We start from the raw sequence: 16117 nt of genomic DNA on the forward strand, positions 1-16117 counted from the left end.
AACAGTTCACTTTTGAACTGACTCTAGAAATAAGTAGATACTTGACCAGCAGATGGAAATGATGATTGAGGAATGGGTGTGCAGAAAAGGATGAGATTTCAGGCATCAAAAGTGGCATCAAAGGCACCCTATTCATTGGTGAGGAAATCTGCTCCATGTCCAGGGAACTGGTCCTTGTGATGGGGACTGGGCGTCATGGGGAGAGGATACTACAGAGCTGGGCTGTGCCCAGACCAAGGAGAATATCTGTGGAGTGGGAAAGAGTTTGGTTCTTTCTCACTGCAGACCCATGGGGTGCCGCTAAGGTGGTGAGCACCTCCTCTCTCCACCCTGCAATCCATGAGCTCACACCACCGGGAGATCCTGAGAAGCCACTTACCTTGTCATGGGGCAGGTAGTGCAGTCTTCCTGGGTGGGTCCCCGGCACTTGGCACATGAGGCCTCACAGGTCTGGCAGTGGCCATGGTCATCAACGTATTCTCCTGGGGAACAAAATCTAGTTGTTTACTTCATTTCTACATGGCAAGGCTGCCTGGGCTGTCAGTCTGAGAGCAGCCTGATCTCTGTGGCTGCCTGAAAGCAATGCAGACAACACAGAGAGGAGAGGCCTTGAATGGCTTCAGCTGCTAGTCCCAAATCCTGATCTTATCATAACAACGGTTCCTCTCCTGGGGGCCCCAGAAGTTGGAACCTCAAAAAGTTATGAGGCAATGACATATTTCTGAATCTAGTCAACATGTGTTACAGATTTTATAAGTAGGGAAGGCCAAGCGGGGCTTCCCACCAGACCCCTTTACTGAACTCCTACTGACTTTCCCATTAAAAGCTGAGGTCTCCTGGTCCACAGAGGGCCCTATAGTTTTGGTTCAAGTCAAGCAATGAGCAGGACTCACCCAGATCTTGTCTTACCACCCCATGGGGTAGAGGTGCGGGAATCGTGGTTACTGGTCAAGAATGGGTGCTGAGTCTTGGCTGACATTGGGCAATTGTAAGCTACATCTCACTCGGAAAGAGTAATAGTGAAGAAATAGCCAGGGAATTCTTCCTTTAATTGGAAACTTTATCTTTCCCAAGGGAAAACACATATGGGGCCCTGCAACAGAAGCAAATCCAGCCTCACAAGTTTCTTGGAAACATTTTAAGAAATTACTCCCACAGTAAAGGTGGCAAAGGGGGGGCCAGTCTCATGGAAAGTAAATCTCATGGATTTAAAGATGGGCCTCTACTCACTGAATCCAACCCTCATTGCACTCATCCTAACCTGCTATTGTCTTAAAAAAAAAATTGACAGGCTTCTTTGGTCAGATCCACAAAGCCACTTTTTCTGGTTTAGAAACTGGTCATGCCCAGAAAATATGGTTTCAGATTTTGGCAGAGTCACAACCTCCACTGGACCTCAACCCCCTCCAACTCTGACAGCCCCCATAAGCCATGTCTGAACACTGTCAATCTGAGATCCAGCTGGTGGGGTGAGATAGCAGGACCCGCCCAGGGTTTAATCAGGTTGTCTCACTGAAACGCCAAGACTCATTGCCTGATTTAGCACAGTTGCATTGAAAAGAGTCCTGGAAACCCAGACTTGACTGGTGAGGAAATGAGGGAAATTCATCCTTCCTTCTCCCCTCCCCCCGCCCCATCGCTTCATTGGACTGGTACAGCTAGCATGTAAGTAAATCTTATATATGTAAATTTTACACTTGCTAGCACTAAACCCCAAAGATGAATGTGAGGAGACAACTAGAGTTTGCCTTTATGTAGCAGAAAAAGCCTTTCATGTAGAGTTATTCTATTCGTTTTGTTACATGAAGGGAAAAGTGCATGTTCAAAGTGATGCAAACATGTAATCACAGCACAACCTGCACACCCCGGGCTCTGTTCCTCTATATCTCCTCATTGTTACCAAGGTACAATTTGGACTGGGAAACTTATATACAATTTTTAGAATGCAAATGGGACTGGGACTGTAATTCTTACTTCAGGACTGAGTAGGAAACCTCCCAGGAGACCTAGGCCCAAAACAGTGCATAACTAGCAGGGGCAAAGAATACAGGTATGCAGGTTGTTCACTGCACAAGGTGCCTACCCACCCAAATGGTCCCGTGGAGGCTGACATCCAGCCCGTTTGCTTCACCATGCCAGGCACTCTGGTGTAGGCTGCCTCTGCCTCTGTAGAGGGACACCTTTCATTAACTCACACAAAGGCGTTGACTGGACTGGTTACATTCTTGGTAACCAGTAGTCCCAAGACAGCAAAAAGCTGTGACCTCCATCTAGCAGGAGTGGTGATTTCAAGCTGAGACTGTGTCACTTACTACAGGCATCATCATAGTTATGCAGCCTTCTTTATATTTATCCAGGCTTCTCCACTTCACCTCTTATTTATGGCTTCCACTATTGTTGTAGGAGGCACAATCAATTGAGCAGGGTGATTATCAGTCCAGGTACCAGCAAAATTAAGAGCAGAGGACCCAGGGCAGGCTTGGTGGGAAGAAGTAGACCTTGCCTCCAGGGGCCAGTGCAAACACTTTGTGTTTACAGTTAGATGATATCTATGTATCTTTCAAAAAAATATGCTGAGTGGAACAAGAATGGAGGAGGTTCATAGAAGCTTAAAACCCCACAAAAATTGTATTCTAGAGAAATACGGACTCTTAGAGAGCACAACTTATCTGTTCATTCATTTTATGGATATATTTTTTAACACTACATACATGCCAGCAACTAAGGGAGATGTAGAGAGGTACAAATTAAAAAGACCCTGCTCGTGGGTTCTCAAAGATTTTATGAGAATGATTTATAAAGAGAGAGTTATAACCCAATTACTAGCCAAGGGACTTCTACTTCCTCAGGCCAGATTAAAAACCAAAACAGAAGGTGTATACAGGACTCTGCTAGACCCAGAGGCAAAGACAATTACTTTGCCTTGACATCGGTGCCTATAGGAATGGACACAGTGGTTTGGTTCTTCCACCTCCTCATATTCATCTACCCTCATTTCCATGACGTATCAGATCCAATGCTAGGATAGGATTTTAAACTAAAACACCTTGCTCTGCTAAGTCAAATGCTACTTAGAAGGTTCTGAAAGTTATATCATGTCTGTGCTCAAAGTTTTTATCACGCAGATGAGGCATCGTTAGGTTAGTTGAGGGTTATTAAGATATAACAGTGAAAATTTTGAATTCTCTCCTGTATCTCTTGTTTGCCTTCTCATTGGCTTCCATAAACCAGTAGGTGGCTTTAATACCCTGGCTTTGCATGTCCTCAATCTACTCAACTAAAGTGGCCTCTGTTGGCACTCACAATGTGCTGCCTTAGATATAATGACCACAAAAGATTACCCCATCTCCAAGATTTTAAATACATCCTCCAAGCACAGGTTCTTATGTCCCACTATGAGTCTACATCATCCCAGGTGACTCCCTATCACTTCGTGATTATCCCTTCATTCATCTCTTCCAATCTCCACCTTGCCTCCCCCACTTGGGGTAGGCCAAGCCATCCCAAAGCCCAAGTTCCACCCATTCTTCTGCAAAAGGATACATCACTTCTTCCAATCTCCACCTTGCCTCCCCCACTTGGGGTAGGCCAAGCCACCCCAAAACCCAAGTTCCACCCATTCTTCTGCAAAAGGAGACATCACCTCCTCATTTGCAATAAGATGTCTGAGTTCCCTTGGCTTTTTTTTTTTTTTTTCTCAATGTCAAAAGTCATCTCTGTTTCCTTCTTGGCTTTTTACTTATCTTCTGCCTCCAAGAAAGGTCTGCCTCTCTTCCTGGCTATTGTCAATTCCCCATCTACTGTTATAATCTTCTTTCCTCAGGATATTTCTCCACCAGTTCCTCTGCCTTTAATCTCTTCCTCACAACTACCATCCTTGTCTGATCTACAAAAGTTTTCTGCTAACCTAAAACCTTCCCCAGCCCTTTCCCCACCCTGATAAGGTACTCGTAAAACTTGTTTTTTCCTCCTACGATTTGGAAACAAAATGGTGAAAACTTCATGACCTTGAAGCTTATGTAAGAGAGTCAACGTAAGACAGCTAAACTGTGCACGTCTCTCAAGTCTGCATGCCTCTTCACGTTAGAACAGCTGATGAGAATAGAGGAAGCTTCTCCCATGCTCATATTTATGTAGATGTTCAAGTAGTTACATAAACAACTGCCCCCAGCTCTTACAGGCACAAGTTTTCACTGCATGTTTGGAACTGAAGAAACCAGGTTCCAAGGACACAGAGAAGTTGCTTTTTTTTTTTTTTTTTGGTTGTTGGAGCAGCAAATTCTTGTCATCTGTCTTCATTGCACAATGAAGCTGAATGTTTATGACAGGCATGATATACAAAATTCTTACAAAAAGTCACTTTTAACAGAGCCTTCAGGGGCCAGTATTTTGTTTTCCACCTCATCCTACAAGCTCTTCTTTCTGGCATCTTCATCTGTTGTTATGATTTCCAGATCATTTTTCTCCTGTGATCAAAAATGTTCCATTCCCCCTTTAGTTCCTTTCTCATCCTATACTATAATGGTTCAAAGGACATTGAGGAAATGTAGTCACTAGGAGAGGAATGCTACCTTAAAAGTTGAAGACCCAGCTTAAAAATTAATACTTATAAATTTTAAAAAGTTACGAGTGGCTTACTGTGCTTATTCCATCTCTTGATAACACTGTAGAATACTGTCAATAAGTCCAGATTCTAAGGAAACGTTATAAAGTCTTCCAGAATAACTGAACGTGTATCACAACACCCACAGTTACAAAATATGATTGAAGTAATCATTTTTAAAGTTTACATGGCCAGAAGAGCCTCATTTCTCCTGAACAAATGCTATGCTTTCTTTTATACCTCATAATATTTCTTTATTGATTACAGCTAACTTAGAGAATTCTAGCAAATAAATATGTCCACTGAATAAACTAATCAACACATAAATCTGATAGTTTATGATGCGAGTTTAAAAACTTTTTAGCAAGATGATTAGTAAAAGAGGGTGGGAGGAATTTGATGAGAATTCAGCTGCTTGGTTTTTGATCTGGTTATTTCAGTGAGTAACCTTGGGGTGTGAAATTATCTGTAGACCTCCCTGTGAGGCCTATTTATGTGCCTTGTCACTCAGATGCCAGAAATCATAGAGTATGAGTGATTCTACAATCACAAGTGTTAATCAAATAATACTATCTCTTTGCAAGGATGCCAACATATAGTTTTCAACTTAAGATACCATTCTGTGAAGATAATTTTTATTTAAAACATCTATGTTTTTTTCACCAGCTACAATAAATATGCAGCAACACTTTCAGCTACTTAGGTACTAATGAAATGAGTTGGTTTTCAAAGCCTTGTTAAGCATGAAGTTTTATAGCAAGACTCAAACTATGAGGCCATCAACTGAGACTGCAGCATCTTTAAGTCAACACAATCATTTGACCTTAAAAAGGACGGAAATTCCGACAAACTCTATAACGTGGATGAACCTTGAAGACCCTATGCTAAGTGAAATAAGCCAGTCACAAAAGCACAAATATTGTATTATTTCACTTAGGTGAGGTATCTAGAGTAGTAAAAGTGATAGAGACAAAGTAGAATTGTAGTTTCCAGGGCCTAAGGGTAGGTGGAAAGAAGGGGTTATTTAATGGGTACAGAGTTTCAGTGGAAGAAGATGATGAAGGTCTGGAGATGGATGATGGTAATGGTTGCACAGCAATGTAAATGCACTTAATGCCACAGAACTACACACTAAAAATAGTTAAAATGGTAAATATATGTTATGAATATTCTACCACTTTTTTTTTTTTTTTTTAAGTCTACACAAAGAGGTTGTGGCTTAGCAGGCCAATACTTTATTTTAGTCAAAAAAAAAAAAAAATCAGTATTGCCTGTCTTTTGGGGATGGGCCCAAAGGGTATCAACCAATCCACCATCTTGGGAAGCAGTCTGTTGGAGTGAGGCTTGGGAGACCTCCTGTGATAATGGAAATAAATTGATATATGAATAAAACTCAGGATAAGGGAGACATCTGGCAGATGGAAAACTCTGTCTTCTTCCTTTCCTCAAGGATGCTCTAAAGACAGAATGAACATTAGGCAGCTAGAAGGAGGGTTCTATATCCCTACCCTGGAGGTGTCTGAAGGAAATCTCTTCTCTATCCCATTCTTGCAAGGACAACTTGCCCTTGTCCTTCCTGCATATTCTTTCTTTGACTGACAAGACTTATCCTTCCTGGTCCCATTGCTTTTTCATTCTCAGGCAGGCATTGGCATTGATCTGTGGGGTTTGTGCAGATGCTCTGAAATGCTACTCTGGCAACCTCATGGGTTGGCACTCCTGCAAAAAGGATGGATCGTAAATTGTGGCTCCAACACACACACAAATATTTAGTTTCCTTCAGCCTACACGTTGTTCAAAGGGCAGAATTAAGAGTTGATCTTTCTAGTTTCCACCGTCGTTTGGCCCTTGACCACAGTCAGGCAGTTAAAAAAGTGTATCCAAAGTGAAGTCTTGGCCAACACACCTGAATGTAGTGGCGATGTAGCAATCATACAAGCTCCTATTCATGGACGCCTACTGTATTACAAGTGCTGTTCTATGTAATACTTAATCCAGACAACAACCTCTTTTATAAACAAGAAACTGAGGCTCAGGGAGATTAAAAAATCTTGCATAAGTTCATTCAACTAGGTAAGTGGCAGAGTTGGGCTGTGACCCAGGTGTGTCTGAGACTGAGCCCATGCTCTTTCTACGATATTTGCTGGTATGGATTCATTTCCCCCTTTAGTGTTCCAAGTAGCTTTGCTATTTATAAAAAGGAAGAACCGAGTACATGCCTCATCTCAACCACTTGATGAGGTAAGGGCATCAGAAAGGAATTTACTGTGAAACAAACAAACTTTGAGCAGGCATGCTACACAAAGCAGATTTACTCAACGATTGATTATACCCTCCAAATTTGTTTTCTCTGTTAAAATGGCCACCATTCTTTAAAAGGCAATTCCATGTATCAAGTAAACTGAGATTTTACAAGCAGTTTGTTTTGCCCATTAGGCTGTAAGTTCCTAAGAGGAACTCAGAAATATTTTTTTGAATGAATTAACTTGGTTGAGGGTCTGGACAGGGATTTTCTGTGTTGTTTAATTCTGTTCAAAACAAATACACTGGCTCCCCAGCAATAGCTTACAACCACAAGTATGGTAACAGCTCTCTGTGGTGGTAGGGAAGACTGGGGGGATTTTGGTCAAAGGATACATTTCAGTTAGACAGGAGGGATAAGTTCAAGAGATTTATTGTGACTAGAGTTGATAACAATGTATTATGTACTTGAAAATCACTAAGAGTAGATTTTAAGTGTTCTCCTCATGCACAAAAAATAAGTATGTGAGGTAATGCATATATTAACTCAATTTAGCCATTCCATAATGTATACATATTTCAAAACATTTTGCTCTACACCATAAATGGACACAATTTTTATGTGTCATTTTTTAAGTTTCTAAACAGCTGGTTGCAAGACCAGACCCAAGGGGTGGGGTCTGGAGGTGGGGTGGAGGTAAAAGGGCTGAGTGTGATTTTTTTTTTTTTTTTTGAGACAGAGTCTTACTCGGTCACCCAGGCTGGAGTGCAGTGGCGTATTCTCAGCTCACTGCAACCTCTGTCTCTCATATTCAAACCATTCTCCTTGCTCAGCCTCCAGAGTAGCTGGGACTACAGGCACCTGCTACCACGCCCAGCTGATTTTTGTATTTTTAGTGGAGACAGGGTTTCACCATGTTGGCCAGGCTAGTCTTGAACTCCTGACCTCAGGTGATCTGCCCACCTCAGCCTCCCAAAGTGCTGGGATTACAGGCGTGAGTCACCACGCCCAGCCCTGAGAGTGATTATTGTCTGCAATTAAACAAAATAAATTTACAAAGCTTCTCATTGAACCTGTGGATGAGGAAAATCATGAAAGACGGTGGTGGTGGATGGGAATCCATTGACTGCTCGTGTGAGGTGTGAAACGCGTCTTGACAGTCTCTTTATTTAGTGGGCTGTCTTTTGCTATTCCTGTGAGCCTAGAATTTCTACAGGTTTGCTACTGCACTCAGCCTCTCTGTTCAGCAGAGTTATGATTTTATCGCCAACTGTCTCCTCTATTTGTGGCTGCAGAGGGCCCACCCTAGTGGGGAGAGCAGTACAACATCTGATGCATTCACAGGGAGGCGACATCTGAGTTTACATACATGTTGACAGAAATAAGTGAGCATAATTTGATAGAATAACTTATTTATCTTTCAGAAAGCAGCGCCGACAACCTGATGCAAGTCGCCCTTGGGAGATGCTTACTGAGAAAGTGAATGACTTGAAAGGACTGAGGGCTGGGAGAGCACTTCCCATGAGTGAGCACGACACTGCCAGGCCTTTAGGGATGTGCCTCTTCCTTTCTCTTTGGAGCGATGAAGATGGCAGGTGAAATTTTTAGGAGCGTGGCCCACAGAGCCTTCCTGACGTTCTGGACTACATAAAGGTGCTAGTGCACCAAGAGTTAAAGCCCCAAGTCCTTCCCACAGAGCTTAATACCATCCAAATGTTCCTCGTTACGGCTTTTAAGTCCTCAAACACGGACACATGGATGAGACTTGTTATCCTCTTTCATTTCTTTAGCAACCCAATGAACCTCCCTCATGGCTTTTATAACTTCTCTTAAACCCCTTGAAATACCGCTGCAGTGTGACTTTCTCTGCTCCATTGCCCCATGGGAAGGAACATCCTCAAATTACCCTTTCTCTTTCTCTGCATCAACACATAGAAAGTGCTGGCTCATCATTCCTCTCCCACACTCCTTTCCTCTTTCTTTATGCCCTGACTTCAAGTGCTCAAACATTTCAGCCAAATCTCTAATCAAGAGAAAAGAGAAGCCCCTGGAAAGAGGAGGAGCTGCATGCCAAGGCCTGGGGCTCCAGCTGCATAGTAGCTGGTCGCAGCTTTGTAACTGACAGTTTAGTCTCTCACCGGTCCTCATTAACACTGTCTGAGAGATCCGCAGGTTTGCCCAGTGACAGGTCTGTATGGGATGCGGCACCCAGGATGCCTCTGTCCCTTGGTGACTGAAGAAGCATTTGATTAGTCGGGCTGCCCAATGATTTATTGGGAGTGACCAGATTGTGCTTTCAAAAAGACTAAGTGTGGAAATAAAGAAGGGAATCAAGGTTTGCTCCGTGCCTACTGCAGGTCAGCATTGTAAGAAGAACTACGTTGGGTAAGGGCATACATTTTGGAGTCATCCCGTCCTGGGTTACATTTTGGGGTCACTTCCTTCTCCAGCTGTATGAAATTAATCAAATCACATATTTCCCGGACATTCCTCTTCTGTAAAATGTGGATAATACTCTCTCTCTCTCATAGGATGTGGTGGGGAATCAAATGAGAACACAGACCTACAGCACCAGAAGAATGGATGACAGAGGTTAGTTATGATTCTGTTTCTTTAATTGTGTTATCTCATTAAATCTCAGATAATAATGTAGGGTACATAGTGGTCTCAGCTCCATTTGATCAAACAAGGAATTTAAGTACCAGAATGTTAACCCTGTGTGAATATCATCTAAACCCTGGTCAGACTGGATCCCAAATTGTGCTTTTTCTCCTGCCCCCAAGGAATGTATTGGCTGCATATGTGGGTGGCAATGAGGCAGCTAAAATTAATGACCCTCCGGACCGAGCACAATGATCTCGCAAAGCAACTGGGCTGCGGATGCAACCTACACATGTTCTTTTTTTATTATTAGCATCCCCTGGAGACAGCCTCCCTATGCCAGAACAAAGCCAGCTTTTCCTGCACTGTGCTGTGGAAAATTCCAGAGCCATGGTTGTGCCCTTCTTAGGATGCTGAGGTCGAAGTCGGTCAGGAATAGGTGAATCTCCATCAGATGGGGCTTTTCCCCAGCAGAGCCTCATCAAGTCAGTTTCAGAACTTGGAATCCTTGGTCCCCTATGGACTGGTCACTGCACTTGGGCTGTACCTGCTTCTTCACTGAGTGGTGGGGGCTCCCCTACTTGGCAGGTATCAGGACAAATTGTACAGTCCTCTCCGCCTCATTGAGGTGGAGCGCATAAACAGGTGAGAATGGAAGTGAGGGCAGCGACGTGTGTATGGATGGGGGTGGGGAATGTGGTGTGGAGGGGCAGGAGGCTTCCAGATCCAGGTGTCAGAGGGCTCAGCTGTTTCCTTGCCTACCAGCGTCCTTCCCCATGGTTTGCATCCTATCAGAACTTTAGGCTGTCCAGAGTGTGGAATCCAGGACCAGAACCTCACTGGTTCCACAGTAGAGAGGATGGCTCTTTCTGCTCTTTGAGATTCCTCTCATTCCCGCTGTGTGCTCAGATGACGATGAGCTGTCTCCTGCCCACTTGGACGCATGCTTTCCCCCAAGAAGTGGGAGACTGGTGAAGTGCCTGTATCTGGAACCAGGTGTCCCAGATGTGAACCTCAGCCCTGTCTTGGCTAGCTCTGTAACCTTGGGCAAGTTCTATAACCTCTCTGAGCCTCAGTCAGCTCATCTGTAAAATGGTGATAATCACAGCTAAGAAAATGGCCAGATGGATTAAATTAGTTGCCCATGAAATGTGCTTTGAAACCTACTGGCACCCTAGTAAGCACTCAATAACATTCAGCTGTTGCTACTCCAGTGCGTAAAACTCGGTCCCTCAGATAAGCAACACCAGAGAGATCGTTAGAAACACTCAATGCTCAACTCACTTCTGTTGTGTGGTGGCTTTGAATCATGTACTTAATCTTTCTTCAGCTTCATAAAATGAGATCAGTTGCTCCAAACTTTGTTAGTTCCCTGTTTGTCTCCTGCCTAATATCAAGTAATATTATTCCTTCTCAGACTGTGGTTGATTTAGAAGTGCATAGTAATGGCTGGGCGTGGTGGTTCACGCCTGTAACCCCAGCACTTTGGGAGGCTGAGGCGGGTGGATCTCCTGAGGTCAGGAGTTTGAGACCAGCCTGGTCAACATGGTGAAACTCCATCTCTACTAAATACAAAAAATTAGCCAGGAGTGGTGGCGCATGCCTGTAGTCCCAGCTACTCAGGAGGCTGAGGCGGGAGAATTGCTTGAACCCAGGAGGCGGAGGTTGCAGTGAGCCAAAATTACACCATTGCACTCCAGCCTGGGTGACAGAGCGAGACTCCATCTCAAAAACCAAAATAAGAAACGCATAGTAAGTATACACAAAATATCTCAAAAGGATTTCTTTTCTCCACAACTGTTCAGGGACCCCTCATGAAAACAGACTCCAATTTTATTAACCATTGTATTACCTTGAAGAAGTCAACCAGGCATGGTTCTGTTTGGCACCAAAGTTCTACTCAGGAAATGGCAGCCAACTTCCCTTTGACCCCCAATGCTAAATCCACAGTTTTAGAAGGATTCACTTGCTAAAAAATTGTGAGCACTGTAAACCAATATTGGACAGAAAGGCAGCTCAGCTATTCCTCTATTGCTTAATATTATTCCTCTTTTTGCCTCATGGAGAAAGCTCTTGAGAGTAACATAACATTGTGACATTCACTGATCTTCACCCAGCTCTTAGCACAGTGGTCAGGAATTGGTTGTGAGCTAACTTGTGCAACCTCAATATAAACCCAAGGAATTGTTTCTTTGACATTAATAACATCATGAGAGGATGCTTGACTCATCAAAACATTTCAGAGTGGTCTGACTCAATGCATTCTTGCTCTTTTTTCCTTTCCTGAATGCCTTGATATCTCCTTTCAAGGCTCTACACGCCTCTCTCTACCCCATCTATGCCATAGAGAGCCTGGTTCCACCAGTGACATTGTAGCCTCTGTCCCCCTCTACCATATGGACCTGAGAACTTGCCTTCTCAGCCTAGTCCTACAGAGAAGTCCTTTGGAGACATGTAGAGAACAGAGGAGGAGCTTACACAAAACCTCTGACTTTGCTAGAAACAAACATTGCAGCTCTAGAAAGTCTACGTGGCCTCTAGAACAATTCAGCCCCTCTGGTAGAAGAGCCGATTTGCAGTGCCTTCAAACCCTCCTGCCCTGGAGTCTGACTCCACTCTCCATTATTATTTTTATTTTTTATTTTTTTAGATGGAGTCTTGCTCTGTCGCCCAGGCTGGAGTGCAGTGGCGTGATCTTGGCTCATTGCAACCTCTGCCTCCCAGGTTCAAGCAATTCTCCTGTCTCAGCCTCTGAGTAGCTGGGAGTACAGGTGTGTGCCACCACACCCAGCTAATTTTTGTATTTTTAGTAGGGACCGAGTTTCACTGTGTTGATCAGGCTGGTCGTGAACTCCTGACCTCGGGTGATCCTTATGGAGAAGGATCACCCACCTGCCTTGGTCTCCCAACGTGCTGGAGTTACAGGCTTGAGCCACTGCACCTGGCCTCCACTCTCCATTATTATCAAGCCCACCGCAAGTAGGTACTCAGCGTCTCCCGTGGAGGCCACTGGACCTTCCTGAACTAGGTAAGTAAGTCACTTTCCCCTTGGTGGCTGCTTTAGCAGCATCTCTAGAGAACAAGCAACCAGAGAAACAAGTCTGGACCCCATTTGCAGGGGGAGGCGGAGGGGTCCTGGGCCTTCAAAACCTAGCCCATGGCTTGCATCTGCAGCTACCAGGCAGGCTTAGCATCCACGGCTCAGGAAGCCTGCCTTTCCCCTGGAAACTCCATTCTAGTGATCATCTCAGGCAGAGCTGGTGACTCAGGCCCTCCTCCCCTTCCCAAACTCCCTCCGGCTGCTGTCTGACCTGCTTTGACTTTTTTGCTTTCAAGGCTGCTCTTGATATTTATCTTAACCAGATTTTACATGGTATGATGTGCCTCGGGCCCCAAATCTTCCTGGGGAGGGCCAATTCCTCTCTCTGCTGTTCACAGTTTGCCAAAATGGGCAGGGATGGGCTGTGGAAAAGCTGCCTGTGGGCTTGGGGAACTTGAACAGTCTTTGGGTTATGCAATTGTCTAGTGTCATTTAGGTTACAATTTTCTAAAGATGAATTTGTCAGAGGCCAGCATTTTCTATGGAATAAAAACAACCGGCTTACTACAGTAGCATGAATGATAGACTTGCAAAATGGCTAAAGAAGTAGGGAGAAGAGAAAGTCGTAGTTGCGTTGTTTGGGGAGTGTAAGTCCAGGCCTTGGGTCAAAGATAAGGGAAGCTTTTCTAGAAAAGCTTTCTCAATATTTTCACACTTAATTCTCAGAGCCAGCTTATGGAGGTGAGCGTTGTTCTCATCTTGCAGATGAGGAAAACAAGGTTCAGGAAATTTAAGCAGTCTGACCAAGGTTTCTGAATTAGTAATAATAAGAACAGCTAACACTTATTTCATGATTACCACATGCCAGGAATTGTTCGGAGTGCTGCACAAATACTAACTTACTTGAACCTTACAGTAACTTGACCCTGTTGGGGAAAGGCATTGTATACTGCTTGTTTGTTAAATTATCCCCAACACCTGCTTTTTGTTGTTGTTGAGAAAGTTGAGGCAATGAGACATTAAGTGGCCTGTTAAGGTCACCTAGCTGTTGGCAGAGCTGGGACTTAAATCAAGAAGTCAGATTTCAGACTCTTCTCTTTTAACCAGAGTTTTGTTATACCCCTTTTCCAAGAAAGTAGTAGAGATGAGATTTTATCTTTAAATGCCACCCCCCTTCCAATATGCCAGAAATTCAAATCATTGGTGGGCTGCATGCACACATATGTGTGTGTGTGCACGTGTGTGTGAGTGAATGTGGGGATAAAGTCAAACATGCAATCGTAGACTCCTCAATCATGTAACCTGAAACTATTTGCTTGCCTGCCATTTTCTTGCATGGTGCGTGGGGTGTTGGAAGAAGGCTCACTTTCTACCCTTTGTGGGACAGACAGAATCAGCTCACATCAACTACCAAGAAAACTAGCCAATGTAGAATCAAGTGTTCAAATCTAAGGCTTGCCCAGAGCAGCTGGTTCTCATTGTACTCTTCCCCGAGGACAGGGCCCTCTCTTGCTTATTTTGGGGTCTCTGTGGCCTCACTGTATGAGTGGAAGATTGTTCCTAAGTGTGAGGAATTCATTCAATGTTTTTGTTTGTTGAACTGAAAATAAGATTGCCTTAGGCATGAAAGAATAGATGGAGCTAAGTGGGCAAGAGGGAAAGTGGAGAATGTTTCAGAGAGAGACAAAGCAAAGGGGTGAAGGTAGAATAAGTCTGATGTCTCTGGGAGCAGGTAAATGATTGAGTTGACTGAAGTAGAAACCGAGTTTGGGAGAAATAAAAAATGACCTTGGATAGAGGATGTAGACAGATGACGAACATCAATTAGAGGGGCTTCAAGTGGATATGCTGGTCAAAGGGAGCCATTGAAAATTTAGAAAGAGATAAAGTCTATGCTGGGCACAACTTTGGTGACAATCACCCTGGTCAAGGGAGGCTAAATGAATCGAAACTGAGTTTGGGAGAAATAAAAAATGACCTTGGATAGAGGATGTAGACAGATAACAGAACATCAATTAGAGGGGCTTCGAGTGGGTATGGCTAGTCAAAGGGAGCCATTGAAGATTTAGAAAGAGATAAAATCTATGCTGGGTACAACTTCGGTGACGATCACCCTGGTCAAGGGAGACTAAATGAATTGAAAGACAAAGTCCAGAAAAATCAACCAGGAGATGGCTGCAGTAAGCCAGGGTGAGGGAGCGGAACCACTACAACCAAAATGGTGAGGACAGAGTGGTGTCCAGAAAATTGAGCCATCAGATCTCAGGGAGAGATGACCTTTAGAACGCATCTACTCTAGCTGCCTTTATTTACCCTGCCCCCAGGGTTGAATTCCCTCAATGATTTTCTAGCCTAGCCAGTGACTGCTCAGTGTTTGAATGAATACTGAAAAGGAAGAACTCACTACCTCCTCTTCCATTTTTGGAAAACTTCAACCATCTGAAATATCTTTGTAGTAGGCTAAATCTGGCCTCCCATGAAATTTTATACATTGGTCATTACGGAAGAATCAGCTTCCCTGAACAAAAAGCATGATATTTATGGGAATAATGAAAAGAGAGAAGATCTGAGTCCAAGGCGTGGACGCATGGCTTTGAGTAGGTCGGTGAAACCCCGTTGGGCTTAGTCACTTCTGTGGAAATGACAATGATACATGTCCTGCCTAGTTCTCTGCTCCACTCAGAGGATCAAAGGATACGCTTTGTGACAATGCTTTGGAAACTTCAAAGTGTCACATAAAGGAGGGACAGATAAGATCATTAATGCTCTACAGGAGGGACTATGGTACATAAGTGGCTGGGAAAGCCAGACCCATATTCCAGCTCTGCCACTTTCTAGCTGTGTGGTGTTTTAGGCTTGCTACTTAACTTTTCTAACCCTCGTTTCCATAGCTGCAAAAAAATATATAAAAATAGCCCTACCTCAGAAAGTTGTTGTAATGACTAAATTTGATAAAGTATTTAAAGGCACTGAGCACAGGGTTTGTCTGGAATATAGTAAATGGTGAATAAATGCTATTATTACTGATAAATGATGACAGCCTGCATACAGGAAATGAGTGGCGAAAAAGGAGTCGAGCTGATGGACTTAAACTGGAGTGAGTAAGGAAACGGCAGTAGCATTGCCAGAGCCTGGGAATATAAGAAAGCTGGTTGGAATGATCTAGCAGATATATAGAAACTGAGCAACTCCTGGCGTAGCACTGTGTGTTTAACCGCATGCCACAGGCAGTATTTTGACAGTGGCAGTATTTTCAGCCTGCTCAATGCTGGGTGGCTGTGTTCTCTCTCTAACACACAACTCTTGTTATCTCTCTTGCTATATCAACCCAGATAACAAGAGTTGATGGAGCAAAATATAGTGCAGACGTTCACAGCCCGTTCCACCTATAGCCATGCCATAAACAATCAGGAGTGCATTTCATTGTTGCTGGACAGAGTGTCATGTTTAAATACCAAAATGATGAAAGAAATGTCATCACCTGCACATTCCTTCAGAGGGGCCATCCTGTCCGTGGCCTGCAGAACTGTCTGGCAGAAGAGTTGTACATCTGTAGATACTTGGCATAAAAGTAACACAGGCCGGGCGCGGTGGCTCAAGCCTGTAATCCCAGCACTTTGGGAGGCCGAGA

The 16117-nt window shown here is 43.8% G+C and overlaps 1 protein-coding gene across 1 annotated transcript in view; it reads right to left on the reverse strand.

The window, feature by feature from the left end:
• The window catches only part of PCSK5 (proprotein convertase subtilisin/kexin type 5), a 485048-nt gene that overhangs the window by 134463 nt on the left and 334468 nt on the right, over nt 1-16117 (reverse strand). The window contains exon 22 of the mRNA XM_011984097.1: nt 380-482. Coding sequence (XP_011839487.1) covers nt 380-482 — 103 coding nt within the window. The remainder of the gene's footprint in view (nt 1-379; nt 483-16117) is intronic.

The sequence above is a fragment of the Mandrillus leucophaeus genome, unplaced genomic scaffold, assembly GCF_000951045.1.
Source record: "Mandrillus leucophaeus isolate KB7577 unplaced genomic scaffold, Mleu.le_1.0 Scaffold260, whole genome shotgun sequence".
Lineage (NCBI taxonomy): Eukaryota > Metazoa > Chordata > Mammalia > Primates > Cercopithecidae > Mandrillus > Mandrillus leucophaeus.